Below are 18,334 nucleotides of genomic sequence, written 5' to 3'. Positions count from 1 at the left end.
AGCCGTCAGCACCAGGAAAGCAGTCTGACCCATTCTCTGCCTACGAGCCTTGGGAACCTGAGTTGATTCTTTTTTTTTTTTTTTTGAATGATCCATTTTTAGAGCTGGAGAGAAGCCCCAGATTGTCACAGCTTCAACATCCTCTGGTTGGCTGGGTTTCAAACTTCTTTGCCTGAGTCTGTTCGGTCTCTTTCAGCTGGCATGTGAGGGAAACCAGTACAGACTGGCTGGAGCATAAAAAGGGAATGAATTGGTTCACATCCCAGTTCAAGTCTGGGAGTGGGGCAGGCTTCAGGATAATGACACTGCCGCCCACCGGGACTGGCAGGCGTGACGCCGAGGTGCACTCTGGGAAGCACCTGATAAACAGATGCGGGTGTTACTCTTTGGTGGGGGCGAGGTAATGGAGTGGCTGAGGGCATTGATTCTGTGGCTACTCAGCTCCGAGTTTGAATCTTGCCTCTTAGCCCTTTGGCAGGTATCTGAGCCTGCATTTCCTCCTGTGTAAGATGGGGCTGCTGTTCTCTGCCTCCAGACCCTATTAGAGGGATCCAGTGGAGATCAGGTGTGTCCTTGTACCTGGCACAGGGCCTGAGACACAGAAGGCATTTGATGAATACGAGCTTTTTTGTGGTTGTTAAATAAAAATAATAACAGCCAACATTTTTCAAGCAGTAACCATGTGCCAGGCCTCTGTACATTAGCTAGTTGAATGCCCCTAACAATTCTATGAGGTCGATCCTGCTATCTCCATTTTACAGCTGAGGAAATGAGGCATAGATGGGTTAAGTAACTTGTCCAAGGCCACACAGCTGGTAAGTCAAGGAGCAAAGATTCCAGACTGATTCCAGAATCTGTACTTGTAACCACTATAATATATAGCCTCCCAGTTCTGGCCGAGAGATAAGTGTATAGTTAGATTATAGATTCAGGAATGAAAAGACCCCAGAGTGCAGTGGATGAGATGGAGGTTTAGTCCTCTGTGATGCAACCATCCAGAGGTAGGAGGCAGGGTCCTCCAAGGATTCAGGACCAATCTCAACATGAAGCTCCAGCTCTGGATCTGAGGCCACTGCACCAACTGCCACTATTTCCCAACCAGCAAGTAGGGTGGAAAGAAAGTGGAGCGCAAACTGCCTTCTTTTTAGAGGCGTGACCCAGAAATGGTACAGAGCACTTCTCTTTATATTCTGTTGGCCAGAGCATGGTCACATGACCACCCCTAGCTGCAAGGGAGGCTGGGAAATGTAGTATCTGGCTGGGCAGCCATGTGCAATGTTCATACTCTAAGGGGTTTGTTTGGTCACTAAGAGTAAAACAAGGTGTATGGATTCTGAGAGAGAGGTAGTGGTATCTGCCAATCAGGACTCCCTCTTTGAGATCCAGGCTGGTCCCGGCTCCCTAGGATAGAAATTGGAGGTCTGGCTCCTGCTGTCAGGACTGGGAGCCTCAGAAGGCCTAGAGGAGGGTCCTGGGCTAGTGGAGCCACCTCTGCCCACACAGCGTCTTGAGAGAGTTAGGGAGAGGGTGCCTTCCTCTTTCTTTTCACCTGTTGAAACGTTTTCATAATGAATGTAGGTCCCCTTGATGTTCACATCTATTCCTTTCCCACGATTGAATAATAGCAAAGTGTTTGCACACTTGGTTTGGTTCCTGAGGTTTGGATGGCAAATAGCAAGGGATTCATCCAAAAATGTATCTGAATCTATTCAATTGCCGAGTTTGGAGAGAGGAGAATTGGGATAGGGGACAGATTGGAGGGGGCAGAGTTTAAAGAAAGGGTAGTTTGAAGGAGGGACGACTTAGGAGTTGAGACGAGGAGGTAAGGCAATACTAGGGCTGCACAGTGCACCGCCTGCACGACGTACACAGCAGCCCTGTCTCTGAGCCCCAGGTTGCTAGAGGTTTCTGATCTCAGGAACGACCAGTGGAGAAGCAGGGGGCTGGGGACTTGGCCTGCCTCAAGGCCCCACCCTGACTTGTACCTCTCTGCCCACAGCTCGGGGACCCCACGGGTGCCCCCCGCCTCCCCCTCCAGTCACAGCCTGGCTCCCCCGTCAGGGGAGCGGAGCCGCCTGGCACGCGGCTCCACCATCCGCAGCACGTTCCACGGTGGCCAGGTCCGGGACAGGCGGGCAGGGGGCGGGGCAGGTGGGGGCGTGCAGAATGGGCCCCCCGCCTCTCCCACACTGGCCCATGAGGCCACACCCCTGCCCCCTGGGCGGCCCCGCCCCACCACCAACCTCTTCACCAAGCTGACCTCCAAACTGACCCGAAGGTGAGCCCCACGGGATGTGGGGTCTGGGGAGCGGGATGGGGGGGCTGACGGGGCCTAACCTGTCTTCTGCTCTACTCTGCCTCTGTATCCCCACGTCTCCTCCTCTTCCTCCTTCACCCTTCACCTCCCTCCTCACGCTGCAGGGTTACCCTCGATCCCTCTAAACGGCAGAACTCTAACCGCTGCGTTTCGGGCGCCTCTCTGCCCCAGGGATCCAAGATCAGTAAGTCCCCTCCACCCTCTGCTTTCACTGGCTCTGCCTCTCTATCTGCATGTCTGACCTGTGTGAGGGCCTGGCGGGAGGGGGCGCTGTGAGTCGGGTAGGGGCTCTGGTTGTTCATTTCCTCACTCAGTTAATAAACAATAGTCTGGCCTCTGGAGCCAGACTCTTGGGGTTCAGACCCGAGCTCTTCTGAGTGCCCTTAAGCAAATGACTCAACTTCTCTGGACCTTACTTTCCCCTTCCTTAAAATGGGGATAGTGATAACCGTACCTTCCTCATAGGGTTGTTGTGCGGTGAAGTATATCACTAAGTGAGGTGATGCATGGACTGAGCTTAAAATCTTGCCTTGGAAAATGCTTTATAAATATTTACTATTACTATTCTGTGAATGTCTACTGTGTGCCTGGCACCATCGTGGGCCCAGAGTAAAGTGAACAAAAGGGATAAAATCCCTGCCCAGGACATTCTACTAGGGGACCCAGACAGTAAACAATAAATAAGTAAAATATATATACTGTCAGATAGTGACAAGTACTAAGGAGAAAAAGGAAGCAAGGAAGGGGGGGTCAGGGGTGTGGAGAAGGGAGGGTGCAGTTTTAAATGGGGCAGGCCTTACTAAGGAGGTTTCATTTGAGTACAGCCTGAAGGAGGGGTGTGTGTATGTGTGTGTGTGTGTGTGTGTGTGTGTATGTGTGTGTGTCCTTCTATATGTAGGTATGTGTCTCTGCCCACCCCCCACCCCTCTTTTGTCTTCCAAATCCTTCAGTATCTTTCCTCCAGCCTGCACTAACCATTTCAAACGGGGCTCCCCGCTTCTGGGCATGGAGAGGGAGATCAAATCCTGACTCCCAGCCCTCCCCAGCCCAGCTCCATACAGCAGGGAGGGACCAGGGCTGAGGCAGAGCCTGCCCAGAGTCCTGGAGCCAGTGGGTTGAGGGAGAGGCCCCTATGTCCAGATTAGACACTCTTCCCCCCTCCCCTCCCCTAGGGTCACAGACGAACCTGAGAGAATCGGGGGACCTGAGGTCACAAGGTGAGTGCATGTGCCTCCCCTGAGTGCCACACCAGCCCCTCCCCTTTTGCCTGTCTCAGACCCCACTTGTGTAAGTACCTCTCCTCACCCCCCCACCAGACCCTTAGATGGGGCCCAAGCCTCATCCTCATCCTCCAAGGCCAACTTCCTGAAATGTCCCTATGACCCTCCCTTCTCTGCTGGCTCCTCTTACCCACCCCCGCCCCCTTGATTTCCTCTCATTTCCACCTCCATCCCTGAGCATTATTCCTTGACCATCTTTAACTTCAGCCTCTCCCATCTCTAACCCACTCCTCCCCCTGTTGACACCACACCTCCTTTCCCCTCTCATCCAATGAGGCACAAGGGTTGCCAACAGCTCTGGGCCATTGTAGAAACCCAAGTGGAAATAAAGAGCCTCCCCGGCAGTTCCAACAGTCCCAGGACCGAATCTCATTGGCTGGAAATGGGTCACATGTCCATCCCTAAACCAATGCCTGGGACCAGAAGGGTGGAGTATTCTGATTGGTCAGACTTAGTGGTATGCTCATCTTTGAACCAATCACTGATTGGTTGCATGCTCTCATTGACCGGAAGTGAGTCATGTGTTCACCCTTGTGTTCATGCCCCACCTAAACCAGAAAGACTAGATCTGCAGTGCTTCTCAAGGGGAACACTCTTGGTATTTTAGGCGAGACATTTCTTTGTTAGGCAGGGAGTCTGTCCTTGGAGTCTGTCCCAAAGTGGGAACAGTGGGTTACCTTCCTCTTCTCCCCCATCTTTAACCCCTAATATCTTCCCACCTCAGTTGCCATCTACCTTGGGATCAAACGGAAACCGCCCCCCGGCTGCTCCGATTCCCCTGGAGTGTGAAGCTGACCAGCTCGCGCCCGCCCGAGGCCCTGATGGCAGCTCTGCGCCAGGCCACGGCGGCCGCCCGCTGCCGCTGCCGCCAGCCCCAGCCGTTCCTGCTGGCCTGCCTGCACGGGGGTGCGGGCGGGCCCGAGCCCCTGTCCCACTTTGAAGTGGAGGTCTGCCAGCTGCCCCGGCCGGGCCTGCGAGGAGTTCTCTTCCGCCGCGTGGCGGGCACTGCCCTGGCCTTCCGCACCCTCGTCACCCGCATCTCCAATGACCTCGAGCTCTGAGCCGTCATGGCCCTGGGTCCCCTCCTCTTTTCCTCTCCTACTTCGCTTCGGCAGGAGAGAAAGGGGATCAAGGAGGGAATTCTCCCTTTGTCATCACTTCAGTTTCCCTGAAATCGATCTGGGGGCAGAGATTGTCCCCTCTGCTGTTCTCTGGGGCCGCTGGGCAGGAGAGAAGAGCAAAGGGGCTTAGCAGGGAAAGCTGGCACATTCCTGGAGCCTCCAGCTTGTCTTGTCCCCCCTCACCCTGCCTCGGGGCACCTGAGGAAACTTTGGGGGCAGGGCGGGGGCAGAAAGGGAAACAGGAAACTTCCATTCCCCCCCAACAGCTCAAGAATTAGGCCTTGGGCAGGGGCAAGAAGAGTTGCTGAGCCTAAAGGCTGGAGAACTGGGGTGGGTGGGGTCGGGAGTGGGGGTCAGAGAGGCAGATTCCTTCCCCTCCCCATCCCTTCCTGCTCGAACCCCCCCTTCCTGCCCCAGGCTGGCGCGGGGCACTTTGTACAAATCCTTGTAAATACCCCCGGACCCTCCCCTCTGCAGAGGTCTCCCGAGGAGCTGCCGCTCTCACCTCCGGTTTTTAAGTTATTACAGCCCCACCCTCCTCCTGTCAGCCCCTCACCTGCAGCCTGTTGCCCAATAAACTTAGGAAGTCCCCCCTCCCCCACGCTGACCCTGGGGTCTTCCTTCCCTGCCCTCACCTGCAAGTGAGATGAAGAGGAGGTGTGTGACTGGGCCAGTGGTTTCTCCTTTCTGAGCCTCGGTTTTCTCATCTGCAGAATGGGAGTAGTGGGGGTGTGAGGGTCAAGGATGATTGTGGAAGAGGGCAGGACAGGACTTGGCCTCATCCACGAGGCCCCAGTTCCTATATCGGACCCCCGTTCATCCATTCACATACCCACCCACATGTTATACTGGACTCTAAGCCACTTCTTACTCCAGCAGTACATTTATTCAATAAACAGTCATTGACCGGTGCCTACTCCATGCCAGGCCCAGTGTGGACACGGAGACACAGGGAGCCCCTGTCTATTGTGGGGGGGTTCTGATAGACACTAGAGAAACCATTGCTTTGGGGGCCACGGAAGAGAAAGTGAGGGGGTTTGGGGAAGGCACTCCAGAGGAACTGGTGCCAGAGTTGGGCTTTGAAGGATGAGTAGGAGTTGACCAGGTATTAGGTATGCCCTGGGCACAAGCCTGGAAGTGGAAGTGCATGGTATAGCTCAGAGAACTGTGGGTAATTTCAGGGTGGCTGCTGTGTTGGGGGTGGGTGGAGAATTAGCAAGAGAAATGCTGTATTAGGACTCAGAATCCGTCTACACTTAAGCAAAAAGGTATTTGCTCATTTCATAGGCCAGGGGTGCCTGACTTCAGGTACATCTGGATCTAGGCAGCAGGCCAGCTCACCTCTGCTTTTTTCAGTGTGAGTTTCATTCTAGTAGTTTCATCCAGTAGGCACTCCCTGATGGCAATGATGATGCCAGCAGTTCCAAGCTTTCATCCTTCCAGCTTAGTTGCTGCAGCAGAAAGTCTGCTGAGCTTAAGTCATGTGATCGTCCCTGGACCAGTCGCTGTGACTCTGGAGTGGCCTGTGCCTACAACTGGACTTAGAAGGGGCTCCCCAAAGGAAAGTCAAGGTGTCAGGAGCAGGAGAAGGGAAGTGGAAGCATGATAGACTTAAGCAGTAGAGGGCTGTCCAGTGCTGGAGGGCGGGGCTGCTTCACCCAGGGCCTTGTGGGCAAAAGTGAGCAGGCTGGGCTTTCATCCGAGGACACTGGGGAGCCGTGGAGGGTTGCATGCAGGGAAGAGGCTTAGTCAAACTGCCTCAATTGCCCATTTAGAGCATAGTAGGGTCAACTGTTGTATTCTTCACGGAGCTGACAGGAAAGTCAAATGAGAAATGAAGGGTGGTAAAGATTAAAGAGTGGCCAGTGTTGAAAAATTCAGGGTCTGGGGCAGAGCCAAACTCCTGTCATGAGTGAGGCCAGAATAGGACTCTGCTGAAATAGAAGTGTTTACAGTTGAGAGGGTAGAAAAATGAGGTGTGTGTCGGGGGAACCAACCCTGTCACGAAACCTCAATCCCGGAGGGCTTCCTTTGTGCCCAGCCCTGTGCTGGGGACACAGTGGTGACCAAAACAGCCCCAGCCCTGCCCTCGTGGGGCTCACGGTCCAGTGGAGGAGACAGCCGTGTCCTCAGTGATCCAGAGTGGGCAGGGCTGATATGGGGGAGTCCAGAGCCCGCAGGAGTGCAAAGGGGGAAACTGCCCTAGCCAGGGAGGGCTTCCTGGGAGGAACAGCTTGGCTGTGATGGAGAGAACGATGAGCAGCTAACCAGACATGGCGGGGTGTGGGTCACGTGTTCTAGGCAGAGGGAACAGCGTGTACAATGGCTGGGAAGCCAGAGAGCGGTACAGGTCCTTCAGCAAATGACACATGACTTGAGTGAGTATAGAGTCACTGTGAGAGATGAGGCTGGAGATGCTGGCAGGGCCTTGATGGTTGCGGAGAGGCACCTGGGCTTTGTACCAAGGGTACTGGGGAGCCATGGCAAGGTTGTGAGTAAGGGAGAGGCAGGGGCAGGTTTGTGCTGTGAATGGAGGGAAGGAATCAGGTCAGAAGAGTAGCGAGGAGGTCAGGACCGGACAGAAGGTGAGGAGAGAAGGGGTGGACTTCAGCCTTATGAGGCAAAATGGGCGGGACAGGCATGGTAGCTGACAAGTGCCTGGACTCTGGATTCGGCTGGCTCAGACCTTACTGGCTGGAGTGTGTGTGGTCTGTGTGGCCTCAGGGCTGGAGCTGGGACTAGTGATGGGATCTTCATTTGGGGACAGTATTGTAAAGGGCATCCCCATGTCTAACAGGCCCTGCGTGCTTTGACCTTTGGGGTCTCTTCTAACCTTTCTGTTTTGGTAATCTCTCTGGGAGCTCTGACATCCCCGGGCCTCAGTTTCCCCTCTGGAAAATGGAGAGAGTTCTTGATCTCTAAGGGCCCTTTACCTATGTGACAAGGTTTGAAAAATTGCCTCCTCCAGGTCCCTGGGGGCTCTGTCTTCTTAACTCTGCCTCACCTTTTCTTCTGAGGCCTTTGTCTCTTTAGGGGCCCACGTGCTATGCCCTAGCAAATGGAGACCTCAGCCTATTGGGTCAAGTAGAAGTGATTGACGTGGCCAACACCCAATACATGTTCAGATGTTTCTTGACGTCTATTACCTGCTTCTCCCACACGCGACCCCAAGGCCCCTTCCTGCTCTTTCCTGGGACCAAGCTCTCCGAAAGTCCTATCCTTAAAGACTTAACAGGTATGCTCTGACCCAAGCCCCAGTCTGGAGGAGGAAACAGCTTGGGCAGACATTAAGGTGGGAATTGCAGGGTGTAAGGAACAAAAGAGTATATAGAGGAATCATGGGAAAAGAACTAGAAGGATGAGCCTTCAGCAAATGGTATGAATTTGTTTGGCCTTGAAGAATCGCACTTAATACGAGAACGTTCTAGGCGATGTGGGGAGCCATGGCAGGTTCTCGAGCAAAGTAAGGAAAGTTGGAAAGACGGCTAGCAGCTGTAGAGGGCTGAAGTCAGATCGCACAGAAGGAGGCCAGTGAGAAGCATAATGAAGTAGACAGTGATGAGATGCATGGGAGGTCTCAAACCGGAGGCCGGGGGGCCAAATTCAAGTCTCAGACATTTTCTTTGGCCTCCGTTTCTCCCTCGAGAGGACCCTGTGTTTGAGATCTGAGCGTGAGTGATTGGGAGCCGAGGTTGGGAAGGGCCCAAGCTCGGCGGTGTGACACTGGACCATACCTCTCCGGGTCTCAGATTCCCCATAGAGCTTTGTAATGTTTGGATTAGACTCTGTACCCTAACTTTGCCTCATTTTAGAGATGAGATAAAGCATGGCTAGCCCTAGGACATGTCTAGAGACGGCAAGCCACTCCGAGGTCACACAGTAGCCAATTACAAAAGTCTTTCCTCCTCCTTTTCCTCCTCCCTCCCCCCCCCCCATAACTATCGCACACAACGCTAAGGCCACCATTGCTTTTATTTGTTGCTTTGAGCGGAGAAAAAGCATGAGCCCCAGGTGAGCTAGGGCGCTCTCCATTAGCCAGAGCTCCTGATGGTGGGCGGAGCTCAGGGGAGAGGAGAGCATAAGGGAGGTTATTCATTGGCCAGAACCCAGAGGATGGAGCCCATTGGTTGGAACTCTGGTTGGAACTGGAACTCGAAGGAGGGTGGCTAGAGCCCCGGGTAGACTAAACCTTTATCGGCGGGACTCCGGGATAAAGGGGCGGGGCAAAGGATGAAGGGCGGGCCTCCGGTGGGCCGGGTCCTCCCTTTGGCTGGGTCTCCAGCAGTCGGCGGCGGGCGGGCAGTGCGCCTACTTCTGGGCGGGGATCATGTTGTCGATGGATTGGCCCTTTTCCAGCTTCTTCTCCATCTCCACTATGAGCTTCACACCATCCACCACCAGCTGCACCTGTTCTACCTCCGACGAGCCCAGCCTATCGGCGTTGGACACGTCGAACACTGAGCCCACGGCGGCCGTGTCCACGCCACCTGTGGGAATAGGAGGCAGGGGCTAAGGAGCGAGCAGAGATGCAGGAGCGGGGCCCAGGACGCAACCCCCGTGCCAACGGCGACTGCCGCACGTACTGAGTGAGTGCCTACTGTGTAAAGGTTAAGTGCACGCAGTTTCCTAAGCGTCTGTGTATTCACGGGCCCACATCTCCGGCTTTAGGTACCTCACCCCTCGACCATCCAACATGGTGGGTAACAGAGTTGAGCTCTGGAGCCGGGCTGCCTGGGGTCGAATCCTGACCATCCTCCCCTTTACAGATGGGAAAGTGAGGTCCCTAGGCGGCCAGGGACATACACAGTGTATATTAATTATATAACCATGATGGTATATTGACTCATCTGAGATAAGGCGTGCTGATGCCTATTTGCAGAGGAAGGAACTGAAGCTCACAGAAGGGCAGCCCTTGCCCACCCCCAGAACTCGTGGGGATGCCCCACCTCCCCTTCAGCCGCCGCAAAGGGCCAGCCGCAGAAGCCACAGGAGGGGATGTGGGCCGCACCTGTGCCCCGCTTCTGCAGGCGCAGACGAGTGAGGATTTCCTCGAATTTGGGATGCTTGCTCAGGTGCTCTAGTTTCACATGCACGCCTCCACGCAGCCCGGTGCCCAGGTTTGATGGGCAGGTGAGCACGTAGCCCAGGTGCTCGTTCCACATGAAGGGGTGGCCGGCTTTCTTGAAGATCTCCTCAATCTGAGGTAGGGGGAGAGGACCTGGGATCAGCGCCGGCGGGCGCCCCCAAATACACCCACAACCCGGACAGGGTTCGGAGGGACAGGGTGTGAGAATGTCAGTAGGGGTAGGATTCCGAGGGGGCGGGTCTGGAAGACCTGGAGGCACAAGATTCTGAGGGGAGGGGCCCGACCGCACGGGTGGTGGCAGGATTCTGAGGGGGCTGGGCTTGAGGACGCCGGGAAGGCGGGTTCGTAGGGGCGGGGCTTGAACATAGGGGTGGGGCCGGTTTCTCAAAGGGCGGGGCCTTGGAAAGCGAGTGGGGCGGGTGCTGAGGGGCGTGGCTTGGGTATAGGGAGGAGCCGGGTTCCGAGGGGAGGGGCCTCGGAAAGCAGCTGGGGAGGTCACGTGGAGTCACGCGAGAGGCAGGCACCCACCTTGTGCAACCCCACGCAGAAGCGGCGGAAAACCTCCTTCATGTTGCCCCCCTTCTCCATGGAGATGACTCGGAGGTGGTCCTCCTCGTTCACCCACACCAGGAAGCTCTTGTTGTCATTGTGCCTAGGTCAGGCGCAGCAAAAGGCCGAGGAATCAGCTCCGCGGGAACCCCATTCCCCTGCGTCTTGCAAACACATACCCACCGCTAGGGGGCAGCGGGCCTGAAGGGCAAGAGGTGGGAGCACCTCAAAGTCTCAGAAGCTAACACCTGTAGACTCTAATGTCACTGGACCTGTGGAATCTCGAATCCTGGGATCAGTGACTTTTAGGGTCTTAATTCTTTGAACATTATAGACTCTTAGAATCTCAGAATCTTTGAAAAACGGAAGCCAGGAATCAGAATTGATAAATCTTCCCATCACATTGTAGCATCTCAGAAAGAGTTTTAGAACTGTAAAACTCCAGGATCTGGAAATGTTTGAAACCACTGAATCACAGAATCGGAAATTAGTGGAATCTAAAAATATTTAAAGTCTTGAAATCTTACAACCTACACTCTCCAAATCTTTTGAAACCTAGGTCCTCAAAACCTTTTAAAATCTTTGACTATCAGAATCAGGGATTCAAAGATTCATGGAAAGCCCAGCTAGCAACAACAGCTGGTAATAAAAATCATACTAATGGCCAATATGAGCACTTACTATATACCAGGCACTTTTTCCAATACTTTACATAAATTAACTCAATTAATCCTCACAAGAGCCCCAAAAGCTATGAATTATCATGATCGCCATTTTATAGATGGGGAAACTGGGGCAGAGACATGTTAAATCATGTGCCAAAGGTCACACAGCTAGTAAGTGGCAGCGCTGGGATTTGAATCCAGGGAGTCTGGTTCAAGTCTAAGTTTCAAGTTTCCCAAAATGTGACATGCAGACCACAGGGTGGGCAGGGGTGGAGGGCCAGATGATTCTGGATAATTACTGTTATGGTCGTCTTGACTTTGGTGGAAAGTCACGGGAAGGCTGGAGGAGGCAGGGGCGAAGGGGGCCATAGGGCAGGGGGGCCTCACCAGATGCCACGGGCATCAGGCCAGTCTCGGGCCATGCCTGAAGCCAGCAGCAGCGGGGACACAGGCTTGTCAAACAGGAAGTGGTCATCGATGAGTTGCTGCTGTTCCTTCTCTGTCATGCTCTTCAGAGGATAGTATTTCCCCTTGAACTCTCCCGTCAGGCTGTTGAGGGCTGAGGGGCCGCAGGAGGGAGTGGTCAGCAGCCTGCCCCACCTCGAGTGGGGCGCAGAGGCCTTGGGGACCCCACACTGCTACCCCTAACGGGCCTGGACCTTGACCCTGTGGAGGTCCCAAAGGCGCCTAAACACTGTGTCTAAACCCAGATTCATGACCCCTCCCCAAAGCGTGCTCCTCCCCTGTCTGCCCTGGGAAAACCCACACCAAGTGCTCAAGACAAAAAACGTGGATTCTCCCCTTCCCGCCACCAAGCCTCACATCCAATTCACCTGCGAGCCGTAGTGTGCTGGTGCCTGCTCCTGCTGGCTGCCAGGACAGAGAGTCAAAGTCTCAGGAATCCGGGAGCCATCAGTGAACATTATTATATTATAGTATTTATAGTATTTGTACGTATTCATATGTATTCATAATACATAATAAATATGTATTATGTGTATAATAAATTTATTTATATAATACATATACGTATTTTTATATATTTTATACATTATTTGTATAATATACCACATAATATAGTCTATATCATATACTATATACTATATTATGTTGTTAAAAGTAAATTATAAAAACTTACAATTAGGGCTTCCCTGGTGGCGCAGTGGTTGAGAATCTGCCTGCCAATGCAGGGGACGCGGGTTCGAGCCCTGGTCTGGGAAGATCCCACATGCCGCGGAGCAACTAAGCCCGTGAGCCACAACTACTGAGCCTGCGCGTCTGGAGCCTGTGCTCCGCAACAAGAGAGGCCGCGATAGTGAGAAGGCCCGCGCACCGCGATGAAGAGTGGCCCCCACTTGCCACAACTGGAGAAAGCCCTCGCACAGAAACGAAGACCCAACACAGCCAAAAATAAATAAATAAATAAAAAAAATAAATAAATTTAAAAAAAAAAAAAAAAAAAAAAAAAAAAAAAAAAAACTTACAATTAGGGCTTCCCTGGTGGCGCAGTGGTTAGGAATCCGCCTGCCAAGGCAGGGGACAAGGGTTCAAGCCCTGGTCCGGGAAGATCCCACGTGCCGCGGAGCAACTAAGCCCATGCGCCACAACTACTGAGCCTGCGCCCTGGAGCCCGCAAGCCACAACTACAGGAGCCCGCAAGCCACAACTACAGGAGCCCGCAAGCCACAACTACAGAAGCCCGCGTGCCTAGAGCCCGTGCTCCGCAGCGGGAGAGGCCACCACAATGAGAAGCCCGCTCACCGCAACTAGAGAAAGCACGCACGCAACAAGGAAGAGCCAACGCAGCCAAAAATAAATAAAATTAATTAATTAATTAAAAAAAAAAACTTACAATTAAATAAATTATATTTAAAACATAGGGAATAAATACTCAGAACTATCACTTTCTAATTATTTTACTACACTTACTATTTTCTATGTTCTTGAAGTTATTTTCATCTATTGTATCTGTATGGTGGAAATGCTACATAACGATGTGCTACTGCACGTTTCCTCCCATTGCCCAGCTCTGTATGATGTCACGTGATTAGCTTAAAATTGGCCACAGTAGGAGAGTTTACACCAGAGAAATTGGTAGTTGCTGGCTGCAAATCAGGGCTTGTTTTTATGTTTGTTTGGGTTTTTTGTTTTTTGTTTTTGTTTTTTTGAGAGCCAATTGTTAAACATTTAGCAGAACAACACTGCCTGCCAGCCCTAACAGTTCTACCTCCCAAACATACCCACTCTTTCTCCCCATTCCATTGCTACCCCTCACCCCCAACCTGAACAGCTGCAGTTGCCCCCTCTCAGCCTCTCTCCTACCTTTGCCCACAGTCTGCTCCCTGCACAGCAGCCAGAGGGATCCCTATTAGTCTGAACCTGTCCCTCCTCTGCTCACCACCCTCCCATGCTTTCCTTCTCCCACAGGGTCAAAGCCATAGTCCTCCCAACAGCCCACAAGGCTCTGCACGACCTGGCCACCCACACCCCTCTGACCTCATCTCCTCCCCTCCCGCCATCAGCCACTCGGCTCCAGGCACGCTGGTCTCCTTGCTATGCCTCCAACACACCTTCCCATCCCAGGGCCTTTGCACTTGCTGTTCCACCTGCCTGGAATTCTTCCCAAGCTTGGCTTCTTCTTGTCAGTCAGGTCTCAACTCCTTTCTAACGTAGCTCTCGCCTGTCCTTCTGTGCCACAACCCTTGTTTCTTGGCTTCATGGCATTTTGGAATTATCTTGTTCTTTTGTTGGTTTCTGTGTTTCCTCTTATCTCCCCACCAGGCTGACAGCTCTGTGAGAGCAGTGACCTTGTCCATCTTATTCATCACGGGAGCCCCAGCTCCCCACACAGAGCGAGAACAACCGTAAATGTTTGCTTCATGGATGGGTGGGCGGATGAATAGATGGACGAAGGTCAGGACCCTGGCGCAATTGGGTGTCAAGTCTCGACAGCACCCCCAGGCTTCCACCAGGGGTAATGCCGCCAGCTGTCACTCACCAAGTACTCATGACTTACCAAGTTCTTTCAGTGTTTTGGAAAATGGGGGCCCAGGGGAGTCCAGAGACCTGCCCACGGAGGAGCAGAGCCACAGCTGGGGGACCCCGGCAGTGTGCGGGCTGGGAGCTCTCACCTTCCACGGCGAGCTTCTCCACGGCCCGGCGCTCACCGCGGGAGCAGTGGGGGGGCAGCGAGAAGCCCTTGATGCTGCGGCCCGTGCGGACGCGGCTGCTGAGCACGTAGTTGGGGTCCAGGTCGTCTCCACCCTAGAGAATGGGTGGGGGGGGGGTCAGGGCAGGGCGGGCCATCCTGTGAGCCCGGCCCCCCCTCCCCAGCGAGGTCAAGTCTCCCGCCAGGCCCTCCCAGCTCTCCCAGCCTCTCTGCTGCTTCCTTTGGCTCCTCCCTCCCCACTGGCCTCCCTCACCACCACCCCCCCTTCTCTCTCTCTCTCTCTCTCTCTCTCTCTCTCTCTCTCTCCATTTTTCTCTCTCCATCTCTGTGTCTCTGTTTCTCCCTCTTCTACATGTCTGTTTTGTACCTGCCTTCCTCCCTCCCTCCCTCCTCTCTCTCTCTCTCTCCCTCCCTCCCCATCCCCACTGCCCCCAGCCCCATCTCCTTGCCTGACTTCGTGTCTCTCTGTCCTTCTCTCTTCCCATCTCCCTCTGTGTTCCTCTCCATCTCTGTTCGTCTCCCTGTCTCTCTGGGTGTCTCCCCCACCTCCTCCCTTCTCCTCCTCTTCTCCTCATCCCTCTACCCTCTCTCTCCCACCCCTCCCCTCCCCTGGGGGCAGCCGACCTTGAGGTTCTCGTGGTTGAGGTCGGTCTTGTGCTTGTCGGTGGGTTTGTAGCCCCCGTGCCGGTTCTGGATGATGGGGTCAAAGAGGTCCTTGAAAACCGTGTAGGACTCCTCGTCACCAGCCACACAGCCCACGGTCATGATGAAGGGGTGACCTGGGGGGGTCGGGGGGGGAGGTCAGAGGCGCTCGTCCCCAGCAAGAAAGGCCTGGGCTCCTGGGTCCAGTGTAGACTGTGTGTGTATGTGCGTGCGCGTGCAAGGGAGTTCACTCGACACCTCTGGGTCAGAACTGAGAAGGCTGAGGCTTGGTAAGAATGGGGAGGGAAGGCTGGGAAAGGTCAAGGTGGCATCTGGGGGGGTGGGAGGAAGGCTGCGGGCAGGACAGAGGAGAAGGAGTCTGGGGGGCCAGTTACTAAAAATATTACCATGTCAGAGTCCCCAAATCATGGAATCTTCCCCTAAAAAATTTCAGAACCTTAGACTATCAGCCCCCACAGATAATAAGAGACTTGAAAGACCCTCTTATTTCCCAAGTGGGGAAACAGAGGCCTGGAGAGAAAGGGCCTCTCCCCTCAATCACACCATGAGTTGGGGGCTAAGGCTAGAAGCTGGGCTCCTGCCCAGTTCCACTCGCCCTGGCGGGGTGTCCTTGGAGAAAGAAGCGCAGCACTCATGATACCCCCCTGTCAGAGTCTGAGCGCTCACTTTGTGCCAGGTGCCGCTCCATGTGTACTGACGCCTATGTTTTCCCAACATGGGTGCCCATTTTGCAGGTGAGGAAACTGAGGCCTGGGAGATGCATTAGCTTCCTCAGGGGAGTCTCACATTATACTCCTGCACATTTAGCGAGTGGTTTACCACGTGCCGGACCCTGTCCCAAGCACTTCACCCATCTCAACTCCTCTGTTTCTCACAACAGCCCCATGGGTATGGTCCCCATTTTACAGATGGGAAAACTGAGACCCAGGGAGGTGGGATCGAGGCCTGGCAGGCAGCCTCCAGAGGCCCCCCAGCCTTCTGGTCCCTGTGATGCTCCACCAAGGAGGCTTACCTGGGTTGTCCACACCTGTCTGGATGACATCATCCACAGTGAAACCAGATGGCGTCTCCTTGTCCCGCAGCTTCTTGTAGATCTCAGGGGTCAGTGCCTTGGCCATGTAGTTGTTGTGCTTGCTGAGGTCTGGGTATTCCTCCTCAGCCTTGAAGTTCAGCTTGTACTTGTTGTGGGTGTTACTGAACGGCATGGTGGCGGCGTCGGGGGCCTGGTGGGCAGGGGCGGAGGGGAAGATTAGCTCACATCCAGTAGAGACCAGCCAAAGAACAGAGCCAGTCTCTGGGGTCAGGCAGGCCTGAGGGTCAGTCCTGACTCCTGTGCTGTGTGACTTGGAGCCAGAGGGATCCCCTCTCTGAGCCCCTGCATCTCGACAGGATGTATCAAGAGTTTTGTGTTAGGATCTTAGCTCCACCGCATCCTGGCAGGTGACCCTAGACTAGTAACCTTGCTAGAGACTCCGTTTCTCCAGCTGGAAAATGGAGGGGGGAACCCCTCAAGCCAGAGTAGTAATCATGGCATGGGTAAGAGTGTAGGTTCTAGAATCAGACAGCCTGGCTTTGAATGCCAGCCCTGCCACTTACAACAAGCTGTGTGACCTTGGGTGAGTTGCTTAACCTCTCTGTGCCTCAAAGTACTCACCTGTAAAATGCGGGTATAATAGCATTCACCTCATGGAGGTGTTGGAAGGATGAAGTGAGTTAATTATGTAAAGCACTTGGAATAGTGCCTGGAACACAATGATCATTATTTTGCTCAGCTATTATTATTATTGTTGTTGTTATTTTAAACTGTGAGGAGCTGGTGAGAAGATGGAGGGTGTTTCTGGCAATGAGTGTGTGAGCAGAAAAGGGACATTCTCTCCATAAACGTTCTTGGGTGCTCAGTCGAGGGATGAGGGGCAGGGTGGGAGTGATGGCTGGGTCCCTGCCCCCACCTCTGTTTGCTGACACCTCTCCTGCAGGGCACAGAAGAACAGCTCAGCCTCTGAGTTTGACAGAACTGGGTTCAAATCCCATCTATGCCATTTCCGGGCTGTGTGACCCCAGGCCAGTTACTCAACCTCTCTGAGCCTCTGTCCTCTGTGAACTGAACGTTCCCCATGGGGTTGCCGGGAGGATTCTTTGAGCTCAAGCATGTGGCCGGTTGAGGACAGGCCCCATCATGGAGTTGGGGCCTGATACCTAGAGGGGTGGCTGCTATTATTGTTAATAACAATATTACTTTTTTAATATTACTTTTATCCACAAGACCCAGGAGAAGGGACCCCTTAGTGGTGGTGGTAGGGATGGGATACTCATTCCCAGTTCCAGGAATGGGAAGCGGGTAGGATGGTGGGAAGGAGATGGGGACCAGGGTGAGAGGAAGGCCGAGGCATCAGGCCCAGGGGGATGAAAACCCACGAAAGCCTTTGGAGTTGATGTCCAGGGCTGGGGATTTATTTTTAGAGTCTGGCAAACTCCTCCTCCCCCCCCGCCACCCCCCACATTCCAGGGTCTCGGCTTGCACCAAGTCAGCAGGCCAGAGACAGGTGGACCAGGGTGGCCGGGAGGATATGCATTCAGGCCGTGGGGCTCAAGGGCTTTCAACCGAGAAAGCCCCCTTCAGAGCATGTCCCCACCCCCATCCCTGCTGGGGAGAGGCCAGGAGAAGGCACGGAAGCAAGGTTGGTGAGCCCAAGAGACACCAGGAATCATAGCCCCAGAGCCCCCCACACACACGTCACCGTGGACCCCCAGATCACACCGTAAACGGACCCACACTCGCACACCTCCAAGCTCAGAGACACACCCAGGATACAGGTACTCATGCAGGAGCCACGGAAAGTTAGCCACAAGGTCACAGTGTGTGGAACACCATAGGGACCCACAAGATCACCAACGCAAAGACCCCGCAGTCCCTGCCCTCGCAGAGACCCTGACAGGTGACACACAGACACCTCCCACAGTTTATGGCACCCAGTTCTGGTGGCAAAGCATCATGAACAAGGCCTGGCCCGAAGCCCCTTGCAGGGGGTGACAGCTGCCAGCTGTCAAGACTCCGTCCCATTCTGGGAACCCTCCCCAGGACCCTGTGCCGCAGAGATCACAAGTCACAGCCGGGAGTCAGGGGCTCACAGGTAGAGGGGACTCTCTGACACGAGGTCCACCTTGCCACACACTGACCCACCTGTGTGCAGGAGGACGCGGGGGAGGACACGTAAGACCCCTTCCAGAGCCAGCTCGGCCTCTGATTCCAGAGGAGGACCCCACTCTGGACCCCACCCCAAATCCCACCCCAGGCAGTACCTGGCTGGGCTGTGCTGGAAGGGGCTGTCTGTATCCCGGAGGCAACACTGACCCGAGGGAAAGGCCCGCAGCCCTGGCCTTATATAGGGGGGAGCCCGAGCTGTGCTATTGGCTGGGAGGGGCTGCCCCCCGGGAGGGGGCTGGAAGGCAGCTGAGCCTCTCACCTCACCGCCCAGGCATCGCG

General features: G+C 54.3%; 2 protein-coding genes across 3 annotated transcripts in view; one reads left to right on the top strand and one right to left on the bottom strand.

The window, feature by feature from the left end:
• Positions 1-9,122, top strand: part of MARK4 (microtubule affinity regulating kinase 4) — a 32,919-nt gene extending 23,797 nt beyond the window's left edge. Inside the window, exons 15-18 of one of the 2 annotated variants that reach the window (XM_082438649.1) lie at positions 2,000-2,278; positions 2,422-2,501; positions 3,490-3,534; positions 4,322-4,527. In XM_082438649.1, the coding sequence (XP_082294775.1) occupies positions 2,000-2,278; positions 2,422-2,501; positions 3,490-3,534; positions 4,322-4,386 (469 nt within the window). In that variant the 3' untranslated portion in view covers positions 4,387-4,527. Of the gene's footprint in view, positions 1-1,999; positions 2,279-2,421; positions 2,502-3,489; positions 3,535-4,321 lie in introns of both variants that reach the window. The other variant, XM_082438648.1, reaches the window with a different exon arrangement.
• On the bottom strand, positions 8,673-18,296 carry CKM (creatine kinase, M-type). Its single transcript, XM_082438799.1, has 8 exons — positions 18,151-18,296; positions 15,863-16,073; positions 14,812-14,966; positions 14,150-14,282; positions 11,406-11,577; positions 10,333-10,456; positions 9,727-9,916; positions 8,673-9,205 (listed from the first exon to the last, which is right to left on the bottom strand). The coding sequence occupies exons 2-8, from the start codon at positions 16,053-16,055 to the stop codon at positions 9,027-9,029; spliced, it is 1,146 nt and encodes a 381-aa protein (XP_082294925.1). The 5' UTR covers positions 16,056-16,073; positions 18,151-18,296; the 3' UTR covers positions 8,673-9,026.
• Positions 18,297-18,334: the final 38 nt, after the last annotated feature.

The sequence above is a fragment of the Balaenoptera physalus genome, assembly GCF_965194825.1.
Source record: "Balaenoptera physalus genome assembly, chromosome: 19".
NCBI classification, from domain to species: domain Eukaryota; kingdom Metazoa; phylum Chordata; class Mammalia; order Artiodactyla; family Balaenopteridae; genus Balaenoptera; species Balaenoptera physalus.
Note: the sequence above shows the minus strand (reverse complement) of the source record. Positions and strands in the feature narration are given on the sequence as shown.